Source organism: Capsicum annuum, chromosome 10 (genome assembly GCF_002878395.1).
Source record: "Capsicum annuum cultivar UCD-10X-F1 chromosome 10, UCD10Xv1.1, whole genome shotgun sequence".
In the NCBI taxonomy this organism is placed as follows: Eukaryota; Viridiplantae; Streptophyta; class Magnoliopsida; order Solanales; family Solanaceae; genus Capsicum; species Capsicum annuum.
The window spans coordinates 21,974,370-21,991,398 of NC_061120.1; the positions used below are offsets into that span (position 1 = coordinate 21,974,370).

Here is a 17,029-nt window from a genome sequence, read left to right on the forward strand (position 1 = left end):
ATATTAATAAGTTTCTACAATAGAAATCTAATTCACACAGAACCCTTCCTAGAAGGAGGCAGCGTAGATTAGATTTACATTTAATATCTTTGTAATAAATGTACAACGTACGAAATTTGAATAAATATAACGGCTATTCGCCTAATTTTGTTTTAAATTTTCTCTTTTGTTTGTTGCAATTATGAAAAAAAAAAAAAATTATAGTAAGTATTTAAGTTAATAAAGTTAGAAAAAATTTTAACTTCTTAAACTTACTAAAAATATTATATTAACTTAACATATAGTTTTTAAGTTAAAATTTAAAACCTTTTACAATAATTAAAACTTAAACTTATTATAAAAAAGTTAATAAATTATATAAACTATATAAGTTAAATATATATATATATATATATATATATATATATATATATTAATCTCATTAAGTTATAATTTAAATTAAAACTTAAAAAAAAAAAAACTGGTACCAGCGGAGATATTTCGGTAACGTTTCGGTATCGCTCCGATCCGTTTCGGTTCCACACCGGTAGCTAGAGGACCGGTCCGAACAAGAAATTTTTTTTGGTATTTCGGTTTCGGTAAATCCGGTTCCGGCGATATAAAATGGTAATGAGGTTCCGGTACTGTTCCGGATCCAGTCCAGCAGTTCCGGTTCCGGTCCGTTGATAGCCTTAGAGCCAACCCACCCTACACACACTACAAGAAAATTGACGGAATATTTGAGACGAAACAATTCCGTCACAATTTGAGACAGAATTTTGATGAATTTATGATGGATTATTTTTGCATAAATATAAAAAATTTAATTTTTTTATTTTCACATAAATATTCAAAGAGTAACAAATTTGTGACAATTTTTTGACAGATTTAAATATAATTTTTGTGACAGACATATTTTTGTCACAAATTAAAGTTGATAAGAAAAATAATAACTTTCTGTCATAAATTTGTGACAGACTAAGCATTCCATCACAATAATTTTTTTTTAAAAAATAATTAATGTAATAAAATATTTTGACGAATTTATTCCGTCACAACAAAATTTAAAAAAAAAAATTATTTATGACTAATCTTTTTCCGTCAAAACAGAATAGGATCTAAAATAGATTTTTCGTTTTCCCTTTTTTTTTTACATCGTTTTCCCTCTTTTTCCATCTAAAAACAGAAGGGTTACCTCAAAACCCTTCATTTTCATCGTCTCACTGAGTGAACTTCTTCTATTGACATAATCTTCTGATTTCTTCTTGATCTTTTCCTTTTTTTTCTCATAACTTATCCCTCTAGATATCCACTCTGTGTTGTCGTGCTTGTTGGGAAGCAAAAATTAAAGTTTAGTGGAGCAGTTTCTGTTGGAGACTTTGATAGTTAATTATGTATTATTCCCATTATAAGACGTTTCAATTTCATGCTCTCTCCTTTTATTGTTAATTTGATAGATTTGAGCTCAATTGGTGGATTGGTGCCTCTTCTTGGTTACTTAAAGAACTCCCATGCTAACATTAGAGCTAAAGCGGCAGAATTTGTAAGTGCAATTGTTCAGAACAATCGGAGGAGCCAACAACTGGTAATGGAAGCTAATGACGTAGAACCTCTTCTGTCAAATTTCACCTCAGATCGTGATGTTACTGCCCTCACTAAAGCTCTGGGTGCAATCTCATGTGGGTATTTTTCCTGTTGATGTATGGTTTTTTAGTTGATTGAGTCATTTAATTTTAGATGTCATGTCATACGCTTTCCAGTAGCACTGATCAATTGGCCTTTTATTTTTCCCTTTATTAGCTTTAATCAGGCACAATAAGCCTGGGATTGCTGCATTTCGTCTTGCAAATGGTTATGCATCTTTAAGAGATGCTTTGAGTTCTGAGAGTCTGAGATTTCAGAGGTACCTTTAATCTTAGGGTCCTTTTCATGTTATTAGGATTCTTAGATTCTTGGATGTTGTATGTCAAGTTATTTATCCTTCTTTTGTAATCTTGAGACATTGTTGTTTGTATCTTGAAGTAGTGAAGCTGTGTGGGGCCAATTTCGATTCACTACACTTGTAGCAATTTTGTACTCTTAAAAATCTGTTTTTTGTTGAAATCTTCAAGTCTAGTGAAGCCGTATGTGGCCTATTTCGATTCGCTAGCATTATTTTTGACATCTTGTTGTTATTGTTGTGGTTTGCTTCTTGTTGTTCTTGTTGAAATTTTAAAGATTTAGAGAGGAATATTTCTGAGAGTGGTTTAAGAGAGCCATTGCTTTTAAAGCATTTGGACCCAAACTGAGCATTTGAATAATCCATTAGATTAAGGGGCCAGCCTAGGATCCAAAATAATCCAAAATAATTTGTAACTACATCAGCTTTTTAGGATACCTTGTTGAGGAGTTTGAGTTATTTCGTGGATACTTCACAGTTAGTAGTGGTGCTTGGTACATCGAGTGATCCTCAGGCTAGTGTTAGGATTTGTTGTTGTGCTACAAGTCTCTTTATTAGTTTTAGGGTATAATATTCTCAAGTCGACCAGAGATACTCTTACGTTATTTCCTACATGGCATGAGTTGGTGTAGGTATTTTTAGAGGATTGATTGTACTACTCCTCTTGCAATCATAGAACTTAGTAGCAGCTAGATCTTTATTTCTCTAGGTTGTTACCCATGTAAGGACTAAAGAGAGGGAATATATTAAGACATATGGAGGTGACAGTAAGTGTCCATGTAAGTAGTTTATTGTTAGTGCTATTCCATGTAGGAGTAGACTTTTGCTTTAGAGAAGTAAAACATCCAGTAGTAGATTACTTTATGAAAGCGGTTATGCCAAAGTTGTCACTGATTATTATTCTTCAGATCTTCAGTGGTAGTGATGGATACACGTATTGTTGGGGAGAGTACAAAGAACATAGGATATGATTCCCACGGGATGCGAAACTTGGAGCAGTAATCTACTACTGAATTTTGCTTTAGGTGGCCATTCAAATTTAGGGACTACTTTACTTGGCACATGGCCAACAGTACCAGTAGACAAATCTCAAAGTGCTAGAATATTACTGTTAAGAAGAAAACTTGGTACTTGGACCAACTAATTTTCATTGCAAATGAGACGAGTGAATAATGTATTCGAGCACGCTCCTAAACAGAACAGAAGCTTTCTCTAATCCAGATACATAATTAGGTTAAATGCACATAGTTTAGATCATATATCTACAAGGAACAGGGTGTGGATTTAGAACACAGAAAAGAGAGATTTAATAAAGCAAAAGACACAAAGGGCCACAAGAGAAAGACCCTTTCTCTTGAGATACATGGTATAGTTAATACGCAGATTCTGCATGCCATATGATAATCCTGAGCTGCAGATTTAGTATATTCTGTGTCACCCTGTTCTAACTTCTAGATGCAAATAAATAGTTATCTCGGGTGGCTGTGAATGACCTATATTTCTTCTAGTTTGTGTTTTATTTAGCTTTTAAAAGTTAGAAAGATTATTAGTGGAATTAACATCATTGTCATCTTGATACTTGATTAAGTAAAAAACATATGTACTTGTGGCACTTCCTGTCAGCCATCTCTAAGATTAACGATGGTTTGTTTTTTCTGTCCTTTAGAATTTGAAAAGATTTGTGTTTTAGTCACCTACTTAAAGATGACCTGCCAAATGTCTAAACGCTGGATTCTTGATGCTACAACAGCGACTTATTTTAGACTTCTTCTATGGGAATCAGCATGAAGAACAAAAGAATTGAAGAGAAAAAGATCATGTTCTTGAAGATTTTCCTGTTCTGTGCCTGACGCAGTTTTCTTGTATTTTATTTTTCTTTTCCCTTTCATATTGAAATGAAAAACAAGAAGTCGTTTATATTTCCTTCCGGTGATAGATAAAAATATTAGGTTTCTAAATAAATTATCTCCTTATTGTGCTTTTCATGTCAATTGTTATCTTCCAAGTGATGCTTTCGGTCAATTTGCTATGTGGAGATCTTTCAGTGACTTCTTTTGCCTCTTGTTTGCAACCTAGGAACTTGGAAAAATGAAATGCATAAAGCTGTATGCGTATTGGTCCAAGAAGGTACAAAGTTTCCGGCTTTGATATTTTGTACTGCAATACTGTCCTAAGATCTTATTTGCTTATATCCGGTGAACAGATTTTAACTAAATTTTTTCATCTGTCAATGGAAATATCTAAGGTTTAGCATGGAAGTAGCTAGTTTTTGCATCAAGACTAGTTACCACAGTTGATCTAGACTTGTCCGAGTACTTGATCTTCTATACCTCTTCATATCTTAATATCAATAATATACTCTCTCTCTCTTATTTTATGAGGTTTTAAAAGTATTGTTGGGTGTTGTTTCTGTTGGTGAAGAATTTTGGGATAATATGAGAAGATATGGTCTTTATGAATTGACAGTTAGTATGAGAGTTTTTTGGGCTGTTTTTCAACCTATTTATGAACTTTTAAAGAACCCCATTTCTGCTATTTTGATCTTGACTATTATGGGAGGAAGTGTTTACATTGTGTCTAAGGTAGTATCAGCTATGGTTGGTATTACTAATTTTAGTTATGATTATGACTATCAGTATGAGTTATGTTTATGTATAAAATGACCGGTGCACTAAAGCTTCCACTATGTACGAGGCCGCAAAGGGCCGAACTACAAATGTCTTATTGAACGTAGTATTTCTGTAATAGGTTGTTTCGACGGTTTGAACTCGTGTTTATGTATAAAGAGGGATTTTTCCTTGTATGCTTATGCTCAAGTACAATTAGTTTTATATATTGCCTTAAACTTCTTGTGTTGCTTTTTTGTTTTAGTGTACTTTCTTGATTGTTCACTGTTGAGATAGTCATATTTGTGTGTATGAATTTTGTCATTCCAGTGTGATTTCAGTTTATAATGCCTCCAACCCTTACCTAGCTTGTAGTAGCTTCTGGCTATATGAAGCTAAATGAGTATTCAACGCCTTCACTCTCTTTCATAACTTTATGTTTCATCGACAATTGACATAATCTTGTGCCAGTGTACCTTTTCCCATGAATAGTCCACAATACTTCTAAATTATTGATGATAGAGCATAGTCCTGTACTATTTAAAAGATTTTAGTGGAACTAGTAAATAAGTTTCAGCAGATGCATGATAACATGTCGGTATTTCATATTTGCCTATTACCATTTTTTTATTTTCATACTATTTTTGTTGGCTGATTATTTGTATTTTTTAGGATAAAATGGAGGTTGTCATAGCTACTGCTTTTTCGGGATCAACAGATGATTCATTAGAAGATCAAAAACTCGATATAAATCGCATGTACTTTGATATCATGGGTCGAGCAAAAAAACGATGTGTGTATGGATTGGGCTCTCAAGCTTTAGCCTTGTATAAAGATATGACATGCAATTTGCCTGTAGTGTCCGATCATGTTGCCGAAGAGCGCATCAAAATACTTGAGAAAAAGATTTTGTATATGAGAGAAAATCAAGAGAGAGTTCTTCAAGAGCATGTAGAGTTGGAGGTACAACAATGAGTAGAGCAAGAGGTTTCCCGTTTGAGGCAACAAAGTGATGATCGATTCAAATAAATGGAGGAGCAATGGTCTCGCATGATGAGCGATATGACATTATCTTCTCGTTCATTTAGTAATCTTACTCTCCCTAATAGGGACTCATCTAATACTTAAGTGTTTAATATTTTGAGACTTTAGTTACTTGAAGTGTCGACTTGAACATTGTCACACTTTTTTGGATAGTTATATGCTTTAAAATTAAAACATTGGTAGACTTTTGCTTATTGAAGTTGTGATTTTGCATGTTTTAATTAACTTCAGACGTTTTTTATTATAAATCTCGTATTATGTTTTATATATATAGTGCGTGAGAGAGAGCATAGTATTTCGTAATTATTATTTATTAAAATTAAAAATTCAAATAAAATTTGTGACAGATTTAATTTATCACAATGTATTCTAAATTTGTTACTAATATAAGTAAGAGAGTCATATTTTGACTAAACTAGTTTGTCACAAATTATTTGTAACGAAATATATTGTCACAATTGTGGTGACTAGGTTTGAAAATTTATTACGAAAATTATTCTGTCACTATTTTATAACGGAATATTTTGTCAAAATCTGTTATAAATTTGTGACGGAATTTAAGTCAAATTTAAGGATTTATATTATGACGGACGATCTGTCTCAGTTCCGTCACAATAATTTTGTGACGGAAATTATATTCGTCACAATGATTTTATGACCAAAGGTTTTGAGATGTACATTTTTCCATCACAATCAATGATTTGTGACAGATTTCTGACTAAAATCTCTGTCACAATTTCGCTATTTTCTTGTAGTGACAAATATTTCTTTTTCTTTTGATATCTCTAGATTGATTAATCACCATGTCAAAGCGAACTAAAGTCAATCCAAATTCAATTTCTAAAGCATCACTTATGTATATTTGAAACTAGCATACCAATCGTATTGTCCGAACTTCAAACATGTAACTTCTCAAAAAGCGACTAAAAACTGAAACGCTTCTTTACGAGCCAAGTTGATAATTTAGACCAATATCTGACCCTATTATTGACATTTTCACATCGATAGGCACTCAAACTTGTTGTCAAAATTCACTTAGACACCTTAACTATGGCCTGTACCTATTAGGCCCTTAAATCCCCTCGAATTTTGATTCAATTGGGCATTTTTTGCTTACATGGCACTGCGCGTGCTGTGTAATCTCGAGAGGTACGTGAAGAGTAATTTTTTTATTAAGTTACGAATAGAAAAGTGTCAAGTGGCACTGAGGGCCCCAATTTTTTTTTTTTATAAAACTAAATTAAAAAAAAAAACCTCCAACATATTTTTAATAAAACAAATTTCTTTTAAAAAAACCTCCCCCATAATTTCCTCCCCCCCCCCCCCCCCATACCCCTATTTCATCTTCTTCACCATTCTTCTTCTTCATTCTTTTTTTTTTTGCTAAACTTAATTCTCCTACCATTTTTTCTACCTTTTCTCCTTGTTCTTACTTTTGAATTTGATTTAATTTTTTGTTGTTGTTAATCTTATTCTTTCCGCCATTAGTGTGCCAGAAAAAATGAAAGTTCGCCGGAAAAAATGGAAGTTCGCTACATTTGAATTGTTGGATTTTCAACATATTATTCATAGCAAGAGTCAATGTATGTAAATTCATGTAAATAACAACAACAACAACAAAAAATTCAGTCCAAAAAAATGGAAATTTGCAGTGAATGGGGATGGAGTGATGACGACGACTATGTGTGTGTGTGTGAAGACGTCGGGGAGGGGAGTGAAGAAGACAACGATTGGGTGGGTGGGGGATGCTTGAAGACGCGGGGGATGGGGGTGAAGAAGACGGGGACGGGGGTGGGGGTATTTTTTTCTTGTTTTTTTAAATTAAGAAATTATTATTATTAAATAAATAATTAAATAAAAAATAGAAAATATCAGCAATTTCATGCATAATTTTGTTTTGCCACGTGTTTTTTTTAATTGGTTAATTTTTTCACGTCATTGCGTGTGTGCAACACACACTTCAGCCTTTTGCTGATTGACAAAAAAATGCCCAATTGAATCAAAATTCGGAGGGTTTAGGGGCCTGATAGGTACAAGTCATAGTTAAGGTGTCTAAGTGAATTTTGACAACAAGTTTGAGTGTCTATCGATGCCTTTGGACATATTTGAAACTAGCATACCAATCGTATTGTTCGAACTTCAGACATGTAACTTCTCAAAAAGAGACTAAAAAACGAAGCGCTTCTTTATGAGCCAAGTTGACAATTTAGACCAATATCTGACCCTATTGTTGACATTTTCACATCTTTACGCATTCATGAAAGTATCATAATCACCAACATGAGTTGTGGTGCAGTGGATTGGGCTGCTCCACCCTTAACCAGAGGTCGAGGGTTCGACCCTGGATATAAAGAAAACTCTACTAGGAGCGCTGTCACCTTAATGGGCCTAGCAACGCGCGATCCGGACTTGTCGGGATTCCAATACGGACGTCGGACACCGGATGAGAACCCAAAAAAAAAAAAAGTATCATAATCAAAAAGGTCAAACATTTAATAAATGCTTCAGAAGAAAAAAATTGGTATTTCATTAATTAATAACAACTAGAAATAGGGAAACATGGAAACAATTGAAGCGGTATGTAAAAGAAGTAGGGTCATTGACATTTATGCTTTTCGTAGCAAAATAATACTTTATGGGACATAAGTATATGTTGCATTATGCATATCATAAATTATATCCCAGATGACTTAAGTTTATAAAAAAACTTATGGCTCGTCTAGTAGAACTTCAATTACTAAAGGGGAAAAAGTGCAAAAAGCTAAACATATGGGATAATTACATATCTAATATATTTTTATAAAATAAAATATAAAAAACGTAAAAATGTATGCAATTGATACCACTTGCAATTACTTCAGAGAAATGGCATTAAATAGGCTGGCCCTTAAAGTCCATGGTCGGCCCTGCTCTTTTAATGTCAGCTTATATGTATGTAGTTGGGCTACTTGGTGATTCAGTGTTTCCTTCTGGCCATCTTGAAAAGGAAATTCACTAAGCGTTTGACCATGGAAATCGAATATTATTTATAGAATTGTACTCTCTTCGTCCTAAGCTACTTGTTTTAAATTGAGATGACGCATTGATTAAGAAAAATAATTAATAACATGACTAGTTTACCATAGTACCCCTATTAAATGATGTTTACATTTTAATTTGAAGAAAAAGTAATTAATGCAAAAGGTAAAACATAGAAAAAAAAAATTATCTCTTCTTGATTAATGAAAAAAGACAAGTAAAATGAGAAATCAAATTAGAAAATTTGAAACGAAGGAAGTATTTAGCTATATTTTCGCAAAAAATATTTAGAATTTAAATATATGTTTCTAGCTAGATGTGATTTGTACCTCCTATTTTTTAAAAAAACTAGCAAAATCACCCTACTTCACTAATTTATTTGACACATACATTCAAATCTTCTCTCAAAGAATAATATCTCATAATATATAGTGATATAATGTCCTTGATTAGATTTCTTACACAAACTACTACATATATTATTACAAATGCTTATTTGCACTTTATTTGAAATTTTTGAAGGTAGAGTTGAAGATGGAGGAATGGAATTGTGTTTGGTTATAATTTTGCACAAAACAGTTTGTTGTTTGAATGTAATTTTTTTCCTTAAAAAACATGAAATGTAAAAACTAGCAAAATCACCTTTTCCTGATACAAATGGGATCATTTTTATAAAAAGAAATAAATTTAGGTAAAATTTTGAAAAAGAAAAATATACTGAAATTGAAAAAAGTGAAAAAAAGATTTTGGGTGTTTTCAAATTTCCATATATCTTTAAGTCGGTATTTGAAATTTTCATGACTATCAACTGATTTTTAAATAAGGTGATTTTTTTTTTCTCAAAAAAGTAAATAATTCTCATGATGAAATGAATCCTATGAACTATGAAGCAAAGAAATCCAAATTTGATGATGTATTATATAAAAATCAGATTTTACTATTTGTTCCGTGTTTGGTCTATTCATCTCTTGCAGTTAGTAAATCATCTCGTAGTACCTTCCTCCAGTAACAAAGCTTCAACTAAAATTAGGTGTCACGTGTCTAAATTTTTGGAGAAATTTTTTTTTTCAAATTCATTTTTTAACTTTTAAATATGGTTTAAACTATCCTTATATATTGAAGCTCAATTATGTGTGAGTCGAAAAATAAAGTTTTTTTCTAACGATATTAGGTTAAAATTATAATAATATTACTTAAAAAAAGGACAAAATTGCTCAATCTTAAATGATGCATCAACACATTCAACTCTTCTCCCTTGTCCAAATGGAGATTTGGGGCTCATCCTATTCTCCTATAATGTGCATTTGCGCATCTGTGGTACCAAAATTTATTTTCTGACCAATAAAATGATTTCTAAATTCTTTCAAAAATTTTATTAATCTTTTTTTTGTTCACGTAAGGGAAAAGATTCAAATAACATTCTATACTTTACTATTTAGAACAATTATACCATCCATCAAGAGAGTGACTTATTTATGCCCTTATTTTTATATAAATGACATATATATATATATATATATATATATATATATATATATAACAATATAGAAGCTTAGTCATTAAATATTGAAATTGAATCGAATCACCTAATAGGCATCCTTGCTCCAATGTGTTGGCTAATAATGGATTGAATCAAATCACTTACTATTTACTAAGCATCCTTGTTTCTTAAGGGACATATTAGATCAATAAGAATCAAGTAAAATAAAACGAATAGAGTTAAAGTATATTTTAGAGCAAAATGGAAAAGGCATGCACATGCATCTTTAATGTGCAAACAATTTGAAGTGCATGCAGTCAAAAAACATTTATTCAGTGAATCAGTAGCTAGCCGTCTCATTTACTAATGTCCACTGCTCAGTTAATGAATTGCTGGGGCCATAAATACGGTACTGCTAATTGTACTCATAAGTGTACCTTCAAAAGTATATGTCTGATAAAATAATAATCTAAAAAGTAAAAAAAAAATATAATTTACTATTCTCTCTAGTTCAAAATAAATGAATGTTTGAGCTATTTTTTAATGTTTAAAATAAGTGAATTGTCCATTCTTCAAGAGACATGTTAAATTTTTTTTCCAATTTTACCCTTTATTTACTGTTTCTAGGTTATGAGTTCCAAGAGATTTACTCTCTCCGTTCACTTTACTACTTGTCACTAATTTCCTAATTGAATTTCTAGTTTTACTTGTCATTTTTGACATATCAAGAAAAGACACTTCTTTTTTCCTATTTTACCCTAAGCATTAATTGTTTTTCTCCAAATTAATTTCAAAACACAATGTAAACATCATTTAATAAGGATACTGTGGTAAAATAACCATATTATTAGTTATTTGTCTTAATAGGTGTGTTATCTCAATTTGTGACGATTAAAACCGAATGGTGGGAGTAATTGATACGAGCCAAATGGTCATCATAACTTTTGATGTCATCATTCGAGGCCAACATAGATTTCGGCTTTGACCACATTAAAGGTACGTAAGCATGCATGGGGAAACCATTTTAGGCACTCAATGGAGCAATGTCGTGTATGAAAGGTTGCTTGGGAAGCTTGTCTTGATGAGGCACTACCCGAGAGACTCAAGTGTTGAAATATAATTGTGAAGGCCAAAATGACTCAAGGAAAGGCATATGTTGAAGTGGGAAGAAGTCCACATCAAACACTCCATGACCACCCCTCTCATTAAGGGTGTTTTGATCATTTTGTGCCTTTTCTTTGCACTCCAGAGGAACCCCTTTTCATTAAGGGCATTTTGATCTTTTATGTAATAAGCTATAAATAGACTCCTTCGGCTTATTTTCTCATTAGTTATTGATGAATATTGAGTGAATACTTTTGAAACTTCTTTCTTCTCTCTTGTGAGTCGAAATCTGAAACTAGGGCTAACCTTGAGTGTGGATTCACTTGGGTTGCAAATTGGCTTCGAAACGTTGGTGCTTGGGGAAGCTTGAGTCCCTTTTGTGTCAACGTAAGAGTGTGGTGTTGCTATTGTGAGTTTTAGTGTTTGATGCACACCTCGGTTCCTATTGCTTGTAATAGTTTATGTCTCACTATCTATCTTTTATTTTATGCAAGTAGTTTGTGTTTTGATCTTGAATCCGTGTGTATTGTTGCCTCTTTTGTGTTTGTCTCATCTTTATCTCCTTTCTTTAGGTTCCTTTTCAATTTTATAGCTTATTTCTATATCAATTGGTATCAGAGCCACGCTTTAGAGTTGTTCCTATAATTCTAAATCTTGGATGGTTTTTACCTTGAGAAAATCAACACAAAAAGAGTGTAGAAAATAAAAAATCTCACAAAAAAAAATTGTTAACCTGTTTTTGTGTTTGGGTAGAATTTTAGATCTTAGATCTACTTTGTTTTTGTGTGTTTTGTTAGTTTATAGTGCTAGATCCTTGTTCCCTAGCACTAATAGAGTCTAGATCTAAGGTTTGACCTAGATCTGAGTTGTTTTAAACCATCCACCATTGTTAAGCTTGTGTTTGAAGGTATTTGAGGGTGGATCTCGTGGAGACTAGTGTGGTTGTGAAGTTTTTGGATTGATTTTGTGATATTTGTGTTTGGGTTGGCAAAGTGACCTTGGATCTTCAAAAATTTTCAAATTTAGAGGTCATTTGCCTTGTGGTCAACGTTGGTCATTGCTTGAATGTTCTTGGTGTTCTTCCTCATCTTCATATCTTGTTGAGGAAGAATATTCAAAAGTGGGTGTTTGATCTTGAAAAAGAAGGAAAGAGAGTGTTGTATTTGTTCAAGGAAATTTCCAAGCACCTTCCTAGTCATCCAAAAGAAAGAAAACAACAAAAAAGAAATAAACAAGTACAATTGAAAGTACAAAGGGGGGAGACTATTTCAATTCAAACTCATTTGAAATTTGAAAAAGGCTCCAAACCTTTTATTTCCCCCCAAAAGTCGTTCCTACTCTCTCTTGGTTGAAGAATTGGCCAAAAACATCAGGTGAAGAATGAAAAAAATTGCAAATTATCGTCCAATCACAAGCTGCCACGTCACCACTTTTGGACAACCGAATTTTAAGCCCAAATTTTGATTTCTTAGTTTCAATTCTTTGTTTCTTAGTTGCATTTAGTTGATCCTATTACTAATTGACAAACTAGTGATTATCCACTAGGCTGTGAGTTAGTTTAGATCCCTTTTCTTTCGTGTTTATGTTACTTGTGTGCTTTTGTCTTTTTGTGATTCATTGTAGTTTGTTGGTTCAAGTTCGGACAATATTTCCTTGAGTCATTCAAACAAAATTCTACTCTGGAAAAAAGTAGACTCATCCCTCAATATTTCACGAAGTACAAGCCGACTTTCAACTCTTGTGAAGCCAAGTGTGAGGTAAAACCGAGAGTGAGATTGTGGTGAGGATATTTTGCGCTAACACTGTTTGTTGTTTTGTTAGTGTCTTTTCTTAGGTACCATGGAAAATAATACTTTGAAGGCCACGTTTGATAGCCTTAATGTCAATTGTGAAAATTTCCTACAAAACCTTGAAAAGTTATGCCAATTGATATCCACATGTAGGTCACCAAATCCAAGTGAATCCTTGGCAAAAAAATCCCAACTTTGGGAAAGGTAATGAAGAGATGAATCAAGGAAGGAGTCTTGATAAGCTCCCTTGTGATAAGAGCTTCCCAAAGGAGCAAATGGTTGTCATGACACACATCAAGGTAAAGACCATAACTCATGTGAGATATAAGGTAAAAACTCTATCTCCTACACTTCTACAAACTTAGAATGTTGTGAAGTGGATGTAGTTGCAGGTTTGCCTAGAGTAGAAATGCATGAGTCTCCCTTTGTGATACTTTTGGTGTTGTTAGGTTGCATGAAGGCCAAACTCTTATTGTAAGTACGCAAGCACTAGTTGATTCTTTAGATAACAAAATTAATTCTTTTTTTAAGAATGATTTATGTTCATCTAGTGCTAGCACTTATAACTTGAATAAGGTCTTATTGTCAAGTGATAAAAGTATTCACACACTAGTAGACCCTTGTGAAAACCAAGGTGAGTCCATATTGGCATTTGAGTTGCCAACAACTAGTGAGGGTGTGTATGAAGATCTTGAGAATGAAAGTAATTCCTTGAACATATTATGTGGTGAAAACTTTGTTATTAGTTTTGTTCATAGAAATCATGTAAATGAAAATATTGTGAAGAATGGCATTTATCTTTTTTATGGAGGACATTTAGGCTGTAACTCCTTATCCTTGAATAGTAGTCTTTTCTTAAAAAAAAATATCATGTGTGATTGTGGGAATGACCCTCTAGGGGAAGGAAAGAATAGACTCGACTTAGGTCCTTGGCTATTTCTCTCATTTGATCCCGGTGCCCTTCTTTGTAACTTGGTTTGATTATAAACCCCATTCTCAAAGGTAGTTTCATGGTTGAGGACCCTAAGGCAAATGGGCCATTGCCTCTTTGGGGTATTGCTTATATACTTACATCCATGTTTGACACACTTGTGCTTAAGTTATGTGAACCACAACTTGAGGATGCCAAGTTGAATTCATGTTTGTGGAAGAGTCCAAGGATGATAAAGACTTCTTATCACCCTCATAGGGTTGGACACTTTGAAGTATCTTGTGGGATTCTTGGGAGCATGCTTAACTTCATTAGTAAAGGGAAACAAAGTTCTTGGGGAAACTACTTGTCTTGGATTAATTTGTTGCTTAGTAGTTTCTCTATTCTCCCTCATTGCATAGCTTCGTTGATGAAACTCTTTCCCTTGAGAAGTTCTTTGAAAAAAAGAGGTTTTATGTGCTTGCAATGCCTCTTTCTCTCTTTGGGTGTTCGTACTTGTGAATGCATCTTTGATGAGAATAGTATCCTTAGTACCTTTCTTCATTATGTTTATGCATATGATGATATTCATAACCTTGTTGAATCTACATTGTATATTGGCATGAATTGCCCAAAAAAAAGAATTTGTATGAGCTTAAATGCTTTGATTTCATCTTTGTATGCAGCACATGCTAAGTCTTTTGAGTTGAATGGCATTGTCACAGATAATAGCACCTTGGATGATGTTTTTATATTTGACTCCTTTCTATACTACCTCCTTGCTTATGATGACATCCATGATAGTTTTGGATTGGCTTTATGTGGAGGTAGGACATTTGTTGGTTGGTCCACTTATTGGAATGATATTTCTATATGTTTTTCGTGGGCCTTAACTTCAATTGAGGTACCACTCTTGAAGTGGTATTTAAAAGAGGTGATGAATCAATTGAGTCTTATGGATCCTAAGAAGAAGGTATTCTTACCTTTGGAGATTGTTGATGCCTTGATGACCTTTGTAGTGGTATGCAATTTATGGTATAAAATTTCAATTCAAAAACGTTTACTACTTGTATTAATCCTAACCCTTATGTCATGAGGATGTTGTGCTTGTTTGTCCTTTCTTTGATTTTACAAGGTATGAATTCGAGGTTGAATCATTTTCAAGAAGGAAAAGATGATACGAGTGAAATGACCATCATAGCTTTGGATGTCATCATTCGAGGCCAACACATGAAGAATCTGGCTTTGACCACATTGAAGGCACGAGAGCATGCATGGGGAAACCGTTTTGGGCACTCAATGGAGCAATGTCGTGTATGGAAGGTTGTTTGGGAAGCTTGTCTTAATGAGGCACCCGAGAGACTCAAGTGTTGAAGAATTATTGTGAAGGCCAAAATGACACAAGGAAAGGCATATGTTGAAGTGTGAAGAAGACCGCATCAAACACTCCATGACCACCCCTCTCATTAAGGGTGTTTTGATCTTTTTATGTTTTTTCTTTACACTCCATAGGAGCCCCTTTTCATTTAGGGCATTTTGGTCTTTTATGTAATAAGCTATAAATAGACTCCTTCGACTTATTTTCTCATTAGTTATTGATGAATATTGAGTAAATACTTTTGAAACTTCTTTCTTCTCTCTTGTGAGTTGAATCCGAAACTAGGGCTCACCTTGAGTGTGTATACACTTGGGTTGCAAATTGGATTAGAAACGTTGTGGTTGGGGAAGCTTGAGTCCCTTTTGTGTCAAGGTAAGTGTGTGGTGTTGCTATTGTGAGTTTTAGTGCGTTTTGGTGTTTGATACACGCCTTAGTTCCCGTTGCTTGTAATAGTTTATGTCTCACTATCTATCTTTCAGTTTATGCAGGTAGTTTGTGTTTTGATCTTGAATCCGTGTGTATTGTTGCCTATTTTGTGTTTGCCTCATCTTCATCTCTTTTCTTTATGTTCCTTTTCGGTTTTATAGCTTATTTCTATATCAGTAATTGATTTTATTTTAATGTGGTTGAAATTTCAAGAGTAGTTTGATAATATATAAAAGAATAAAAATGAAAAGTACAGTACAATTTATGTTCTAGTTTTTTTTTTTTTCTTAATAAATATGTATTGAGACAAAAAATTATTTATTTTGAACCAGAGGGAGTATAATTAATCAATAAGCTGACCTAATGTAAAACGTAAGTTATTATGAATGAGTCGGGATTAATATTATCGAAGCAGCCCAACATCAAATTAATAACTATATTTGGGATCCTAAATTCCTAATTAATAAATAGGACATGATGGAGAAATAGGGTCATGCAAATATTGTTGAGAAAAGTCTGTTTCCATCTCATCCCCATTCTTAAGTATTTGTATCTCCTCGTTTCCTCCTATTCTATGTTACAATTCTTCTGTTATCTTTTCAATTGCCTTAGTTTGATCTTTATAATTTCGATTGTAAACGTTACTTTGAGTTTTCTACCAAATAAGTTCGTTTTTTGTTGTTGAAATATTGAAGGGTTTACTTCATAAGTTCACTATAAATATATATTGTTCTAATCTTATAGATATACGTAACTTTTATTCCGTAGACATGCTATATATCAATACCCAAACGATGATTATATATAATGTCATATTAAGTGAAACAAGATTTTTCATAACTAAGATATAGACAACGTTCAAGTTAAATTACATAAACTGTACAAATAATTACACTATTAATTTCCTACAAAATTTATTATGTTTCAGTATCAAATAAGTTAGGATCGATTGGTTATTATATACCGTCAGTTTACACATGGAAGACTAGGGCAAAGCCATTTTTATACCTAGGGATTCAATACAATTTAATAACTTTGATTTGAATTTTGTTTTTTAATTAAAAAATTTATCTACTATATAAATAATTTATTCAAAATTTAGTAAGTAAAAAATATAGATAATTTTATAAAGAATATACTGTTTATATAGTTATTATAGATAAAATTATTATAAAGAAGTAAAATATAATTAAAAAACAATAAATTTTATAGTAAAACACCATTATAACGAATTATTGCTAATGCAGAGGTTTTGAATATAGATAGACATGTAGAATCTTTGACAACTTAGGATTACACACTTTATTTAAGTGGAAGTATAGATATCCATAATCTACATATACATATAGAGTAGT

General features: G+C 32.7%; 1 protein-coding gene across 2 annotated transcripts; it reads left to right on the top strand.

Annotated features, from left to right (window-relative positions):
- The first annotated feature begins 1,118 nt into the window (after positions 1–1,118).
- LOC107845529 (hsp70 nucleotide exchange factor FES1) lies at positions 1,119–5,762 on the top strand. 2 transcript variants are annotated; one of them, XM_016689897.2, is made up of 4 exons: positions 1,125–1,658; positions 1,780–1,882; positions 3,995–4,045; positions 5,197–5,762. In XM_016689897.2, the coding sequence occupies exons 1-3, from the start codon at positions 1,406–1,408 to the stop codon at positions 4,008–4,010; spliced, it is 372 nt and encodes a 123-aa protein (XP_016545383.2). In that variant the 5' UTR covers positions 1,125–1,405; the 3' UTR covers positions 4,011–4,045; positions 5,197–5,762. The 2 variants fall into 2 exon arrangements, with proteins under 2 accessions (XP_016545382.2, XP_016545383.2); XM_016689896.2 differs by lacking the exon at positions 3,995–4,045 and having other exon boundaries at positions 1,119–1,658.
- Positions 5,763–17,029: the final 11,267 nt, after the last annotated feature.

Excerpts from the sequence above, each read along its gene's own strand:
- LOC107845529 (XM_016689896.2), top strand. The coding sequence starts at position 1,406 with ATGCTCTCTCCTTTTATTGTTAATTTGATAGATTTGAGCTCAATTGGT. Across the intron at positions 1,659-1,779 it reads AGCTCTGGGTGCAATCTCAT|CTTTAATCAGGCACAATAAG; the intron begins GTGGGTATTTTT and ends TCCCTTTATTAG. Across the intron at positions 1,883-5,196 it reads GAGAGTCTGAGATTTCAGAG|GATAAAATGGAGGTTGTCAT; the intron begins GTACCTTTAATC and ends TGTATTTTTTAG.